The following is a 16,109-nucleotide window of genomic DNA, read 5'->3' on the forward strand; positions in this document are numbered from 1 at the left end:
CACGCAGACAGGAAGTTGGAGGGGAGGTTTGTGTCAATTTGCTTCTCTTTGGAGCACTTGGGGTCTGACCTGCTCTCCAGCGTGCCGCTTCCTCCCACTCCAACACTCCATAAACAAGCACATCCCCGCATCGAAGGCGCTCTGGACCGCCAACACTAATAACATCGATCATGTTTTGATTTGATATGCTGTATTTACGTGGGGGGAAGTGGGGGTTCCATTTTTGTTTTGTTTTTGGGTGGCTGGTGGGAAACTGACTGCTATCCATGTTTGCATTATATGATTGAATGAAATTGGACAAAACAATAGGTGTGTGTGCTCTCATTCCTTAATGGTTGTGGGGACACACACCTCTGTTTACACACATCCTGGGGACCATTAGACATATGGGGACAAAATACCTAGTCCTCAAAAACAAAACATAAAATGTTCCAGGAGCTTATTTGATGGAGTTTTTAGCAATGTTTGTGTATGAACATGCTCTCGCTTCTGTATGATTGTGGGGACACAAACCTGTATACAGTCACGTCCTGGGTACCATTTGATGTATGTGGATAAAAAACCTGGTCCTCAAAAACAAAACGTATTAAACGTGTAACGGGAGATGCTCTGATGGTGTCTGTGAAGTTTTTTGCAATGTGTGTGTGCACATGTTCTCATTTCTGTATGGTTGTGGGGACACACCTGTTTACAGTCACGTCCTGCGTACCATTTGATGTTTGGGAACAAAAAAACCTGGTTCCCAAAAAGTAAAATTTTACACGAGCTTCTGTGATGTCTGTGAGGTTTTTAGCTGTGTGTGTGTGTGTGTGTGTGTGTGTGTGTGTGTGTGTGTGTGTGTGTGTGTGTGTGTGTGTGTGTGTGTGTGTGTGTGTGTACTCTCGTTTCTGAGTTGGTGTGGGGACACAAACCTGTTTACACTCACATCCTGGGGACCATTTGATGTATGGAGACAAAAAACTTGGTCCTCAAAAATGAGACATAAAAAAGGTTACAGGAGATGCTCTGATGGTGTCTGTGAAGTTTTTAGCAACGTGTATGTGGGGGGGGTGGCTGTGTTGTGTATTTTCTTCTGGGTTTTCTGATTATAAGAAGGACAGAGGACTTACTTTTCAGCTTTTGTCACCCACATTCTCTCAATTTCTCCCTCTCTCTCTGTCTCTTTCTCTCTCTCTCTGCATGCCTCTCTCTCTCTCGCACACTAAATAGTAGTCGTCCACAGATCTTGTTGAGTGTGTGTCAACTCCATTAGCACATTCCCCCCGATAGGGCCATAGCCCTCTTATCTATGTCGACCCATTAATTACACTTTGTTGCCTTAAGTGATCTATTTCAGACCTGTCCCGCCCTCAACACCCACTCCCCTGCTATCTCCAACCCTGCCCACCCGCCGCACCCACCCCACCTGACCTCTCTCCTCTTCTCCCTACTTCATCTCCCATTTCTCGGCCCGTCGTTCTTTTGGCACATCAACGCAGGCAAAGACACACACCGTCGCACGTACGGCCAACCTTCCCCTCTCTGGATCGCAAGGTCATGTGACAAGTAGCTGGAAATGTGAATACGTGTGGGTGCCCATTGGAGACAAAAAGCCACTTGAGGCTCACGTGGTGCTCTCCGGGCCTGTTCTGATGTTAAAATGTGCATTGCGATGAAAAGTGTGTGACATTCACGTCCACTTTTCGTACCCTGATGCCCACACGTTCTTATTTTGCTTCAGGCAAATCTGTGTTCAGTAGACTCTCGCCGGCAATTTAACTCACCTCAACTCACCTCATGTCGACTGCGATTCAAACTACAGACACCAAAATCAATCGTCCAATCAGCATATGTCAACTGCAGTAAAATAAGCATCCCATTAAATGTAATTTGAGTTGAGAAAGCATCGTTCATTTTATCTGTCTATCGAATGATCGGTCGGTCGGTCTCTCGGTCGGTCTCTTTCTCTGTCTCTCTGTCTCTCGGTCTATCTCTGTCTCTGTCTGTCTATGTCTGTCTCTATCTGTGTGTCTGTCTCTTTCTATCTATGTCTGTGTTTGTCGATCTCTGTTTGTCCATCTCTGTCTGTCTGTTTCTCTGTCTATCATTTGACCATGATTTTTGGCATTGTAGCCTCGTAGCTTGGCATTCGAGGCTAACAAACGTGATAGTTGACATTTCCTGTACATTTTCGTGTACATTGAAAGTTATGTAGGTTTTATCGTTGGGAGTTATTTTGAGTACTTTTCATTCTTTTCATGCTTTTTTTTGATTGTTTTTATTATGACTATTTTACATTTTGACGTAGCACTTTGTGGTTTTACGTGTGAAACGTGCTATATAAATAAATCTTACTTAGTTACATTGGTGTATTGAAGTTTGCATAACCTGGTTATTGAAGGACGGCTCGCTGGAAGGTGTGTGTGATCACCATGGTGGTCCGTGCACACGGATGGCGGGGTTCTCACTCTCAAGGCTTTCTATTCAGTGAGCATCGATGTTGAATGCAGCCTGTCTTTCTTACAGGTGCAAGGGGAGGTCCTATCAGAGCCCTTCCCTTCCTCCATCACCTCTTTTGTCACTCAACCGTGTCTCAAATTGTAGAAGGATGCATATTTGTGTGTATGTGTGTGTTTCTCCTTGCCTGGCATTGTCCTTCAGGTGGCAAGAAGAGTCTGCACCATGTGTGCGTGTTTCAGACCTCATTGTGTTGAAGTGGAGCTGAGGTTGTGCGTGGAAGGATTGTGGGTGCGTAGTGAAGTGGTTCAGCCAGCGTGACAGCTTCATTTGATTTTTTTTTCTTTTTATATTTGAATGTGCACATGTTCAGGCCACTCTTTGACAACATTCCATGTCATGATCCGTATCCGGGGTTCACAACAACGGACATAGAGAGCCTAATAAATAAATAAGCAGATAACTAAATAAGCAAATAAATGGCTAAATATATACATAAATATATAAATAAATAACACAAATAAACACCTAAATAGATAGATAACTAAATACATAAATAAATAAGTAAATACATATGTAAGTAAATAAAAATAAATACATTAATAAATACATAAATAAATAAATGCATACATAAATAAATAAAACACAAATAAATAAGCAGATAAATATATAAATAAGTATATAAATACATAAGTAAATAAACACAAATAAATAACAAATTGAATTAAAAATAGATAAATAGATAGATACCTAAATGGATACATACATACATACATACATACATACATACATACATACATACATACATACATACATACATACATACATACATACATACATAAAAATAAATACAGTAAAGTCTCGTTATATCGATATTCTCGGGAGTCGGAAAAAAATATCGATATAACCGGACTATCGATATATCCGATCCTGCGGCATGTACATTTTCTCCTTGCGTTCATAGAAATAGTATCGTAATAAGCAGTACTATCGATATAACCGATATCGATATAACGAGACTTTACTGTACATCAAAATAAATACATATCAATAAATATAACTAAATAAATGAATAAATAAGTGGTCTGAGTGGGTGGAGTGAAGGCAAGAGAGCTCGGTGAGATTGGGGGGTTGCAGAGAAAGTACACTACTGCTCTACTCACTTGGCTACTTTTGTTATTTGATGGCGTTTCTCCTGGAAATTGAATGTCAAGCCGCTTGCAATTTCACTGACATCCTGCTTTCTCTCCATGTTTGTCCCCACTGTTTTTTATTTATTAATTTATTTATTTTAATTCCACGCGAATCCCCTGTAGCTAGCGATTCAGGTGTGTCATCTCCAGGCGTTTAATGAGTTCTGCCTTGTTTTCGTACGACAACGGCGCACAATAATAAGACAAGTAATTAAAAGCGGTATGAAGGGGAAAACGCAAACCCCACTTAACTGACGAGCATAAAAAAATAAATAAAAATGATTTGCATTCAAGAGGAAGGAGCCGTAAGCTCCGTTTGGATGCATGTCAACTTGGGTTTTAGTCGATATTTTCTATCTTTCTTGTTATTGTCTATGTGTTGATTTTTTTTTTATGAGATGCATTATGGGAGATGGCGTAAACAAGCCCCTGATGAAGAGCATGTCAGTTGTAGAAATTTTGATCTTTGGATTTAATTAACTTTTGGAGCTATCAATTCGCTAGTTATTATCTATCTATTCGCTAGCTATTAGCTATCTATTCGCTAGCTAATAGCTATCTATTTACTGGGTGTTAGCTATCTATTGTCTACGTATTAGCTATCTATTCGCTACCTAGCTTTCTATCCATTTGAGTTACTTCCGGGTTGAGTAAACGCTGGCGCGTGTGGCTGCCGCTGCTCACCCACAGGAAAAAAACTTATCCTGTGACTTTCGATGAGAAGGTTTCTTCAGCCGTCATCTGTACTTTTTTTTGAAGGTGTCGCACGTTTCGCCTCCTATCCAAGAGGCTTCGTCAGCAAACTAAAGTAAGACCAGTAAGACTTTACTTCGCTGACGAAACCTCTTGGATAGGAGGTGAAACGTCCGACACCTTCAAAAAAAAGTACAGATGACGGCTGAAGAAACCTTCTCATCGATGGACCACTCCTCTACGACTGAGAGCTTACACAGACGTTATCCTGCGACTGTAAAGTGACCTTGAGAGTTTTGAAAGGCGCCTATAAATAAAATTTATTATTATTATTATAAAATATGACGTAGAGTACCTTTCCCGAATTTGTTCGGGTTTTGTTTTTTCATGCTTGGGAGCCGTTAAAACAGTGGCCATGGCCTCTGTCATTTTTTTTCTTTTCCACAAGGGGGCAGCATTTTCCTTTTTTTTTACCATGTAGGCGCTTTGTTCCACCTTCTGCTGTTGTTAAAGCGCTATATAAACCAATGTGTATGTATTGATGCCGCTGTCCAAAATACAATACCTCATATTCAACCTCATATAACTCCAGCCCCATATAACTTAGGAATTAACTTTTTTTTCTGATGAAAGAAGAGAGTCTAAGGTTTCTTACGCTATATTGAATGTTTATGTAGTCCTAAAACTCAATATTCTGTGGCTCTTTGCAATTTGAGTAAAAATGACAACAACCCTGGCACATCGTCTGGCAGTGAATGAGTTAAATACTTACCAGGCAGTTTATGAATTTTTTTCAAGAAATGTATCAAGAAGCTCACCCACCACGTGACATTTCCCTCCCATGTCTCAAAGTCGTCAAAATAAAATGTTTTACAGAGATATGGCCCTCCTTTGCATATCAGTGTAATTACGAATCACTGGGAGAGAAAAAATAAATAAATAAAGAATTTGATTCAAAGAAAAGGGGACATTTGTACACAAGCAATTAAGTGTTGCAACTTGAAATAATGTCGCCCAGATGGAACCTAATTATAGTCGGCGGGCTTTGATTCAAGCTTCCTGTTGGAGTGTCACTCGGGGCGTCACTTTGGCTTTTCAGTCACCTAGCGTTTGTTTTGAAATTGGTGACAATCACAGCAGATTACCATTTGGAACAGCACACTGTGGTTTTTTTTTAATCGCCGTGCGAGGGGGTGGGGGGGAAGAAAGCATGGCCCATAGCTATGGAGGAGTTTCTGTGTTTTCCTTTTTAACAGCTCTCCTCCTCTCTTATTCCTTTTTCCCCCGCTGCACACAAACGATAACAACTGCGTGCGTTTGTTGGGGGGGGGGATATATGGGTTGGGGGTGGGACACGTGAGGAAATGCTTGCAAGTGGCAAATCGCTGTATAGCTGTGGAGATGTTGTGGGGGGGATCAAACAGTCAGTCAATTACCCTGAGAGGTCTTCAGTGGCTGTGACAGAGGACGAGGCTAAATATCAGGGATCAGATACGCACGCGGTGTGGCTGTGGCTAATATGATACAGCCTACACACACATTTACACACACACACACACACACACACACACACACCACACACGTTTAAAGGATCCAATACAAGGATGTGAGGCGTTTGAGGCAACACACGTGTATAGTGTAAACGGTGTCAAGTTGAAGAGTTGGTATGCTAATATGCTAGCATCTCAGAGATGCTAGCTTATTAGTCAATGTTGTCGTCTGTGTTTTGTCTCTTGCTTGGTTGTTTTTGTCAGTGACGGTGTCATTAAAAAAATTTTTAATACAGAATCAAAAAAAAAATAACTGCCATTCCTGAATTTATGCCTGAATCAAAAAGCATTACGTGGAGTGCTGTCCCCGAATTTGTTTGGGTTTTTGATTTTCTTGCATAGGGTGCTGATAAAGCGCTGGTCAGACCTCTGGCAATGTTTCCCTTTTTTCCCTTCTACGAGGGGTCAGCTTTTGCCTTTTGTCTATATATATATATATATATATATATATATATATATATATATACAGTAAAGTCTCATTATATCGATATTCTCGGGAGTCCGAAAAAATATCGATATATCCGAGACTATCGATATATCCGACCCTGCGTGCATGTAATTTTCTCCTTGCGTTCATAGAAATAGTATCGTAATAAGCGGTACCATCGATATAACCGATATCGATATAACGAGACTTTACTGTATATATTTTTTTCTGTCTTCATTTTTTACTATTTTTTTATTTTATATATATATACAGTAAAGTCTCGTTATATCGATATCGGATATATCGATAGTCCCGGTTATATCGATACTATTTCTATGCACGCACGGAGAAAATTACATGCAAACAGGGTCGGATATATCGATAGTCCCGGTTATATCGATATTTTTTCGGACTCCCTTGAATATCGATATAACGAGACTTTACTGTATATATAAATGGTAAAAAATGAAGACAGAAAAAAAAATATCATCAGAAGTTATATTTGTTTTTAATGACAGTCGACATTGTATGGTTCTCACTCCCACATTATTGCGCACTCATGTTCAGTATTTGTTTTCATAATATTGCACGAAAATTGGACTGACGAATGTAGTTATGATAATTGTGCTAACATTGACAGGCTAATTGTAATAATTGTGGTCAGGACTTCAGGACAAAAAAGACACAATGAATTTTAGTTCACAAAACATCTGTCCAAATATTTTTGATGACTAATTTTATTTCGCAGCGTTTTAATTTAATTGCTCGTCCACGAAACCACTTATCTGTTGATCAACATTTTCATTCCGCTGCTAAAACGTAGCGCCGTCCTATTTATGGAGGGAGGTCATTTAACACTTACAGTGTATAGCGGGGTGACACCTCATTGATCCCCACATCTTTTAAAGATATTAATTTGATTTGTGCTGTCGCTGATGTAATCCCCCTCCTCTCCCTCATCACCACCGCCACAGATTCCGTCTCCTGAAGACCCTCCGCCGGGCTTCCGCCTGTAAATCAGTGATCACATCGTATCTCTGACAACATCCATTAGGTGCGACACACTTTGGTAACTAATGGAAGGGTGTGCTTACGCCGTTAAAGGCCCATTTCGTGTGCTGTCAGGGGGTCGGCCCTCGGTTCAAAGCCGCCGGCCATCAGAGAGGCGGGGCTTAAATCCAGAGTCAACGGAGGGGCATCGTCCCATCTGCATATTGGCACAGAGACGCCCCCCAGGTGACCCTTAAACCGATGGGATTTGGGTGGAGAGCCTGCCGGCGTTCCACGGGAGTTCATCGGCAGTTCAGGGTGAACGGTGGAGTGCCCGTACATTGATCTCTTTTTTACAATACAATACATATTGATTTATATGGCGCTTTAACAACAGCTGACAAAGCGCTTAACATGGACAGGTATCATATCCAGGAAAAAAGCAGTCGCAAAGATAGTAGAAAGCACCAGGGAGTGAAACCAAGATCTGGACGCAATCATGCTGAGTCAAATGCCAAAAAGTCAAAGTGAGTTTTGAGAGGGGTTTTAAAGATAGGCAGCGAGGGGGCTTGCTGAATGTTCAGTGGCAGGTCATTCCAGAGCAATGGGAAAGGCTCGATGCTTTCCTAGCCTCCGTTTAGTTTTTGGCACATTGAATAATGTCTGGTCAACAGACCTGAGACGTCGGCAAGGTGTGTTGGGGTGGATGAGTGAAGCCATTTAAAGATTTGAAGAGAAATCATAATACTATCTTGAAAAGAACACTAAAATGTATAGGAAGCCAGAGTCTGAGTTACAGTATATGCTCCCTTTTACGAGTACCAGTCAAGAGGCGAGCAGCAGCATTCTGGACCATCTGGAGACGCTTCATGGAGGATTGTTTGACTCCAAAGTAAGGCACATTACAGTCATTGAGCCGTTGATGTGACAAAGGCATGAAATACTGCTTCAAGGTGCTCATGAGAAAGGAGATGTTTTATTTTAGCCGATGGCCCAAGATGAAAGAAGCTGGATTTCACAACAGCACCAATTTATCGGTCAAGTTTAAAGTCACTGTCCAGTTTAAGACCCGAGTTTGAGACTGTTGACTTCAGATAAGGATCCAGGGAGCCCAAGTCTACAGGATGAGACGTACATGGGCCACTTGGACCAAACAGTATCACATCTGTCTTCTTTTCATTGAAGTTCAGTTGAAGTGGAGGAAGTAGAACACATTGGGCATGTTGCCTGCACCATGTCACTCAATCTACCACATTTTATTATTGTAAACTGACTTTTCAATTTGCAGACCTTGCATGTTTTCCTTGCATGTGTATGTGGAGTCATAATGATGATTTACCATTGAGGGCGGAGTCAAGTTTATTGGATTTAGAAATCCCATCTTTTGATGGAACCATAACAACTTTGGTTGATGTTGGTCATTTAACCAGTTGCCTAAGATGAAAGAAGCTGGATTTAGCAACAGCACCGCTGTGGGGATTTTAAAAAATGTGGGCTGGGACAAAACACAAGTCAGAAGTAGTATGAGAGCAACATTTGGCCTCAAATTGGATATAAATGAGAGATAAGCAGCATGAGGGAGGTTGTATTTGGCTTGACCGGAGGCGCACGTTTAAAGGTATCCCGTTCACTCGCCAAGAATGTCAACTTATTTGCTCTCATGATTGCCAGAGCGCTAAACTTGACCCCAAGGTACGGACTTCGATCCCTCACCAACTCTTCCACGCAGTCGCATACACCCTGCAGAAACCGCCAAAGTTGACGCCCGACCCCTTTCCGTGTCTTGTACACAAACGACATCGCTAATAATGCGTCCAGGCAGAGGTCAATCTAATAAACACGGGGGTCAGCACAGTGGTCATCCGAGGCCTGGCGACGGTGAGAGAGCCTTTAAGGTGCCGCCTAATTATATCCCCGCGGCCTTCTAGTCTGTCTTTTTATAGCCAATCTCCCCCCCGTACACGGTACACGAGAGAGGAAGGAGAAAGCAAGGAAAGCAAGGTTGCACTTTTTCACTTTTTTTTTCTTTCCCGCTCACAAACTGATTTTAGATAGGAAGCTTATCCTTTTTTTAATCCACCGTAGAAAATTAGAAGAGCCTATTTCAATATGCTTATCGTCGCAAACAAATACAGGTATGGACACACAAAATAAGAAGTCTTAAGTATGCAGATAAAAAAGAAAAAAAAAGATTCAAAATAGAAAAGGCATTACTTCCAGGGATGTGTTCACTCATTCCTCTGTCTGTAAACACAAAAATCGGAATATCTGCTCTCGGAAATATTTAATCTGCTGCTGGGAGGTACAAAAAAATAAATAAATAAAAAGAAGAAAAAGAGTCTTACCAAGTTCAGTTACAGGTAGTCACAAAGAAGTTGTGAATTTTTAGCTTGAAGTGTATTTTTTGTATGTGTGTGATAGTGTTTGAAATAACGTCTGCCCGGAGGCCCGGGGCGTACAATTTTTACGTTGGGCGTACAACGTTCAAAACCGGGTGGCCGACAACTTCTTCAAGAAAAACAAAAAAAGACTTTTTTTTTCAAATAAAACGGTTGTTTAATTCAATAAAGCAAAAGCTACAAGCAAACCGCTACAAGCCACGTGGACTACTCTTTCTAAGCGCCTTTCAAAACTTTCAAGTACACTTTACAGTCACGGTATAGTCCGAAGCATGAAACAGGATTCTGATTGGCTGCCGTGCCGAGTATGCAAATTGCCAAATGAACGTTCGTTTGGCAATTTGCATACATAAAGTCAAAATTGTGAGATTAAAGTCAGAACTATGAGATTAAAGTAAATTCTGAAAATAAAGTCTAAATTGTGAGATTCGTCAGAATTCGGAGGATAAAGTCAAAATTGTGAGATTAAAGTGAGAATTCTGAAATGAAAGTCATAAATCTGAGAATGGAGACAAAATTCCGAGATTAAAGCCGTAATTCAAAGATTCAAATCATAATTCTGAGATTGAAGACACAATTCTGACTTTAATCTCAGAATTTTGATATTATTCTCAGAATTGTATCTTCAATCTAAGAATTATAATTTGAATCTTTGAATTAGGACTTTAATACGTCGGAGGACTTTAGAACGTTGTCTTCATTCTCAGATTTATGTCTTTAGTCTCAGAATTCTGATTTTAATCTCAGAATTTTGACTTTAAACTCACAATTTTGGCTTTATCCTCAGAATTGTGACTAATCTCAGAATTAACTTTAATTTTATAATTCTGACTTTGATATCAGAATTCTGACTTTAATCTCAGAATTTTGACTTTAATCTCACAATTTTGGCTTTATCCTTAGAATTCTGACTCATCTCACAATTTAGACTTTATTCTCAAAATTTACTTTAATCTCATAATTCTGATTTTGATCTCAGAATTTTGACTACTCTCAGAATTCTGAGTATTAAAAAGTCAGAATTAGAATTTTGAAGATGTTTTACTTTCAAATCAGGATTCTGAGTTTATTCTCAGAATACTGAGACTTGCAGTCTAATTGCATGAAGTTCAATTTGCATTTTACTCTTATTCTCCTGAAGTATGCGTCTACCGTTTTTGTGTGTCACCTCTGTAGGCACAGAACGGCACGAATTGACCTCCTGGATGAGTTTTAACTCCATCTTTCGGTTCTTCGACGAGGTGGCAGAAGCGAAAGAGGACGAGGAAGCAGAAGAGACATCTAACACTGTGACCACACGTAGTAGCTCCCTCAAAAGCAAACACCAAGATTTGTGAAACAACAATAACGACGATGACTTAACTGGAACGACAGCATCAAGTGTCCAGTGGAGGTTAGAAATGAAGGACTTGGGTTGTTTTTTTAGCTTTGCTGACCCCGTGTTCCGTTCTCCGTATGTTATTTTTACCTTCTGGCTTTACACAATAGCCTATTTCTTTTGTTTTGGTAAGAAATAATAACATTTTGTTTTCTTTCTAAATGAGTATAACTGTTACAATAATATGTAAGGGAGTGTATGGCCAAAACTGACTCAGGATTAATACAGCGCCCTGTGGTACACTTCACATCAACCGGCCCTGCAGTAAGAGTTGTTAAAATTTTTATTTTCTTGATTTAGTTTTTTTTAATTGCTATAATTGTTTCTGGTGTCAAGTTAGACAAGTTAAGAGTTTTTAGTCACTGCCTTTTCCCAAGATGAGATTTCACACAACACTTTAATTCTGCAGGGTCGCGCGTTACTAAACCAATAAGTAGATTCTATCGGCAATTTTTTTCCAGCACGCTTTGCTAAAGCTCACGTATTTGCATTGATTGTGTTCAATTTACCGCAAATTATTTTTAAAAATATGTACTAAAATTAAGCATTTTTTTTAATGAAGTAATTTTGAAGTAGCCTGGTCAAAATCTGTATTTTTACCTTGAAAATTGGCAGTCTGTATAAACTCTCAGTAATACAGGAGTGGTCCATCGATGAAAAGGTTTCTTCAGCAGTCATCTGTGCTTCTTTGAAGGTGTCGGACGTTTCCCTCCTCATCAGAGAAGCTTCGTCAACAAACTAAAATTTTTGTTCGCTGACGAAGCTACTCCTTGAAAAAGCATTTTTCGTTGTTTTTATTACGACAGTTGTTTATTTTGATTTTTTTTATTTGTATTAATCAGGTTTGTTTGATGATCTTAATACCCAAAAAAGGGAATTTAAGAAGAGCGCAACTACTTTGTCAATCTTACGTATGGTTAAACCGAATATCTCCAAGTGATTTAATAAGTGCCAATCCAAACAAAACCAAGCCAATCTGCATTGAGTGCACACCTCCGGACAAGTTGCGTCCATAATTTGTCAAATCACTTCAAATGACTTGTACTCAGAGCATTTTACCAAGATTCCACCGCATATAGCTTGATGACGATGCCCTAAATGACATCACGGAGGGAACGCCCGTGACCGAGAAAGCGAAACACAATGCATTTTGGGTACTCTTTTTCGTCTGAAAACACAGTGTTGATCGCAAAATTAGAAGGAAAGCTACATAACGCGATGGTGAATCGTTGTGTGTCGCAGCCAATTGCGGTAACACGCATAAAGAAGGTGTATGTTTACACAAATTTCCAGCGGACAAATCAGACCATTTCCAACGGAGCTTGTGCGCCATCTTGTGCATTTTCTGGGCGCTACCTTGGAATCCAGATGGCTCGAATTAATACGGAAGGACTTCTTTAATCGATTGCAAACATTTATGCTTTCCTTTTCAGAACTATTTGAATCATGTTCATAACTGGATGAGGAACAAGAAAGCATCTTTTCCGAATCTAAACTCTCTGAAGCCATTGTTTTGATTCTGGAGCAAGGCAGTGTGTGACCAATAGTGACCTCACGAACAAGGGGGCGGGACTTTCTGAAACTGCCCAGTTCCTAGCTCATTTTGTGGCAGTTTTGGGCCACTTTAAGCCATTGTTATTGGTGAGTGTTTTGGGTATTTTAGATGCTATAAAACGTTTTTCTGATGTCGGTTAGGAAACAAAAAAAATTGTGTCGGTTGTCCTTTAAGAATCACTTAAAATCAAGCATCAAATGGATTTAAAGGGAATATGCCATTTTGAACAGGAGCCCTAAATAAGCTCTCACCGCTCACAAAGCCTCAATAGATGACACGTGTCAGGAAATCCAAGATCTCAATATTATTTTAAGCCTGAATGATGTTCCGGAAAAGTATCATATCTCATTTTTTTTTTTTTTTTTTTTTTTACATCCTCGCCACCACTGAAGTCCTTCGCTGGTGTTCTTAGATGTGACAACTGGCTGCTCAGTCGCGCATAATCTGGAGTATATGGCACAATCACGATCATATTTATATTTTTTTTATTATTAAAGTTTGCTAAACCACTCGAGGCTTAACGGAATATGCTTCTTAAAGTGAAGACATTAGCGACGATACCTCAAGACGCTTTCTTAAATATGTACTTTCCCCGTTATTCCCTTCTTCACTTCACACCGTGACTATTGTTTAATTTTGAGCTGTAAAATCCTTTTTTTCTCCCTGCCACGCCCATTCCGCGGGTGTATAAATGCGTGGCTTAATGCTTTTGAGGATTATCTTTGTGCTGTAATGAGACAACTGTGGCTGATGGTTTCAAGGCCTAATTTCCTTTTAATTTGATTCCCATCTCTCCTGGTTTAAAAAAAAAAGAAAAAAATGATTTGCTTATTATTTGATTGGATGATTTCGGTTTCCAGATAGCATTGCTCATCTTTCTGTTTTTTCATGGGCAAAATCTACTCATTTTATTCCCTTCTTTGGCTCCGTAATTGTATATTGTTGCCTTGAGGGAACAAACAAGGCTCGGTGATTCTAATAACAACACATAGGAAGATCGAACTAGAGATGAAAAAGCGGCCGGAATCCAAAAACAGCCTCTGCAAAGAAATTTAAAAAAGGGGGTTTTTATTTTGCCAATTTCTCTTCAAGATGTTATTTTTTTTCATACTTGGGGTCTTTGTATTCATTCAATAAAATACTGTACCTGCATTTTTGTCCTGAATTTATGAAAGGTGTGTGGATGTATTATCCTTCTTTCATTTCTTTTTAAGAATTAGAATATTTGATAATAATAATAATAATAATAATAATAATAATAATAATAATAATAATTTTGGTATATTATATTATATTATATTATATTTTTTAAGTTTGGATTTGTACCGTACGCTGATTCAAATAATGACAATAACGGTTGTATGGTTGAATGCACGTTTTGACTTCTTTTAAACTTGTTTCAAGCTGTTTTATATTTCTTCAATCCTTAAATAGACAGACGCTCCCCAATTTACGAACAAGATATGTTCCAAGCGGTCGTTCGTAAGGTGAATTTGTTCGTAAGTTGCGTCAGTGCTATATTTTGAATGGAATGTGTGTATAAGGCTTATATAAGTAGGTTTATGGTATATATCATTATATTTAAGGCGTGTATAAGTAACCTGTATTGGTTTGTGCTGAAAAATAAGCATTTGATAAAATATATGCTCAATATAACAACTGGAGTGAATACTTCATGTTACTACAAAAATGTTCGTATGTACCGTTGTCCATAACTCGAATGTTCGGAAGTAGGGGAACGTCTGTATTTGTGTGTTGTTTTTTTTTTTGTTTGTTTTTTTGCAAAAAAAATATGATGACCTTTATTGACTGCTGGTCATATGGTTCCTTTTTTTTCTCCTTTATTCCTATATATCTATATATATATATATATATATATATATATATATATATATATATATATATATATATATATATATATATATATCCTTATTTTCCTTTATTCCAGTTTCCTGAATGGGACTCCAAAGTGATTTAAACTACAAAAATATTTCATTATAACAACTACAAAAATGGTGCATTTTCGTGTTTTGCGGGTGAATGAAGGTATATAATGACATTTACTCACAGCTTTCCTAGAAAAATGAAACTAAAGAATTTATCATTTTCCTGCTCCTTATATAACTATCTAGAATATTTTCTCTCCTTTAAAACTCCCCGTTTCTATTAATCAGAGTACAACAGCTTAAAAAAAAATCTTCAAATTTGGGCCTTATAGACACACATAACCATGCACACACACACAAACCTGTTTCATTATTCAATTTAGGACCTTATTAAAATCTGTTCTAAAAATGTATTTAAATCACAGTACAACTAAAAAAAATCTAAATTTAGCCTTATGTATGCACAGAAACAAGCACACACACACGCACACATACCTGTTTCGCACTTCATTCTAGGCACTTACGCCAATCTGTTCTAAAATGTATTTAAATCACAGTACAACAGCTAAAAAATATTCCAAATTGGGCCTTATGTACACACAAAAACATGCACACACACACACACACACACACACATACCAGTTCCACTATTCATTTTAGGACCTTATGCCAATCTGTTCTAAAAATGTATTTAAATCACATTACAAGAGCTAAAGAAATCTTCAAAATTCAGCCATATGTACACACATAAACAAGCACACACACACACACACACATACCCATGTCACCCTTAATTTTCATCCTTGTGCCATTCTGTTCTATAAATGTATTAAAATCACAGTACAACAGCTAAAAACATCTTTAAAATTGGCCCCTATGTACACACATAAACAAGCACATACACACATACCTGTTTCACATTCATATTAGGACTTTATGCCAATCTGTTGTAAAAATGTATTTAAATCACAGTACAACAGCAAAAAAATCTTTAAAATGTGGGTCTTATGTACACACATAAACTAGCACACACACACACACTTACCCGTTTCCACCCTCAATTTAGGACCTTATGCCAATCCCTTCTAAAACAAGTATTGAGATGTGATGGCGCAGTTTGGCTCAATTTATTACCCCGTCAAGTTGTCAGGTCTTAATTCTTACCATTAAAAATGACGGCTCATTTAATCTTCATGTGACACCTTTAAATGCACACCCCCCCAATACCTACCCCTTTTTACCCCTTCTCCTCGCCTGTGTTTCATTCACCACGTGAACCCATGAAGTACTCCTTGACATGGAAATCTTTTCTACTTGTTTGATATTTCAATTGTTTGAAAGAGAGTTGTTGTCACGCTTGCTTGCACTGCACTGTGTGCGTGTGTATATGTGTGTGTGCATGTGTGCGTGTACGTGCGTGCGTGCGTGTGTGCGTGTGTGTGTGTGTGTATGCGTGTGCGTGCGTGTGTGTGTGTGTGTGTGTGTGTGTGTGTGCGTGCGTGTGTGTGTGTGTGTGTGAAGTTCTGCTCACCAGCCCCTCTTAAAATGAACTCCCGCCAAAGGAACCAGGCAGTTGGAATGTCACCCCTCTGAGACACACAC

The 16,109-nt window shown here is 39.0% G+C and overlaps 1 protein-coding gene across 3 annotated transcripts in view; it reads left to right on the top strand.

Annotated features, from left to right (window-relative positions):
* The window catches only part of arb2a (ARB2 cotranscriptional regulator A), a 174,067-nt gene extending 160,294 nt beyond the window's left edge, over positions 1–13,773 (top strand). For all 3 annotated transcript variants that reach the window (XM_088993711.1, XM_088993712.1, XM_088993714.1), the window contains exon 11: positions 10,865–13,773. In XM_088993711.1, the coding sequence (XP_088849837.1) occupies positions 10,865–11,025 (161 nt within the window). In that variant the 3' untranslated portion in view covers positions 11,026–13,773. The remainder of the gene's footprint in view (positions 1–10,864) is intronic.
* Positions 13,774–16,109: the final 2,336 nt, after the last annotated feature.

This window comes from Hippocampus bargibanti, linkage group LG04, assembly GCF_051943395.1.
Source record: "Hippocampus bargibanti isolate YZ-2025 linkage group LG04, ASM5194339v1, whole genome shotgun sequence".
NCBI lineage: Eukaryota > Metazoa > Chordata > Actinopteri > Syngnathiformes > Syngnathidae > Hippocampus > Hippocampus bargibanti.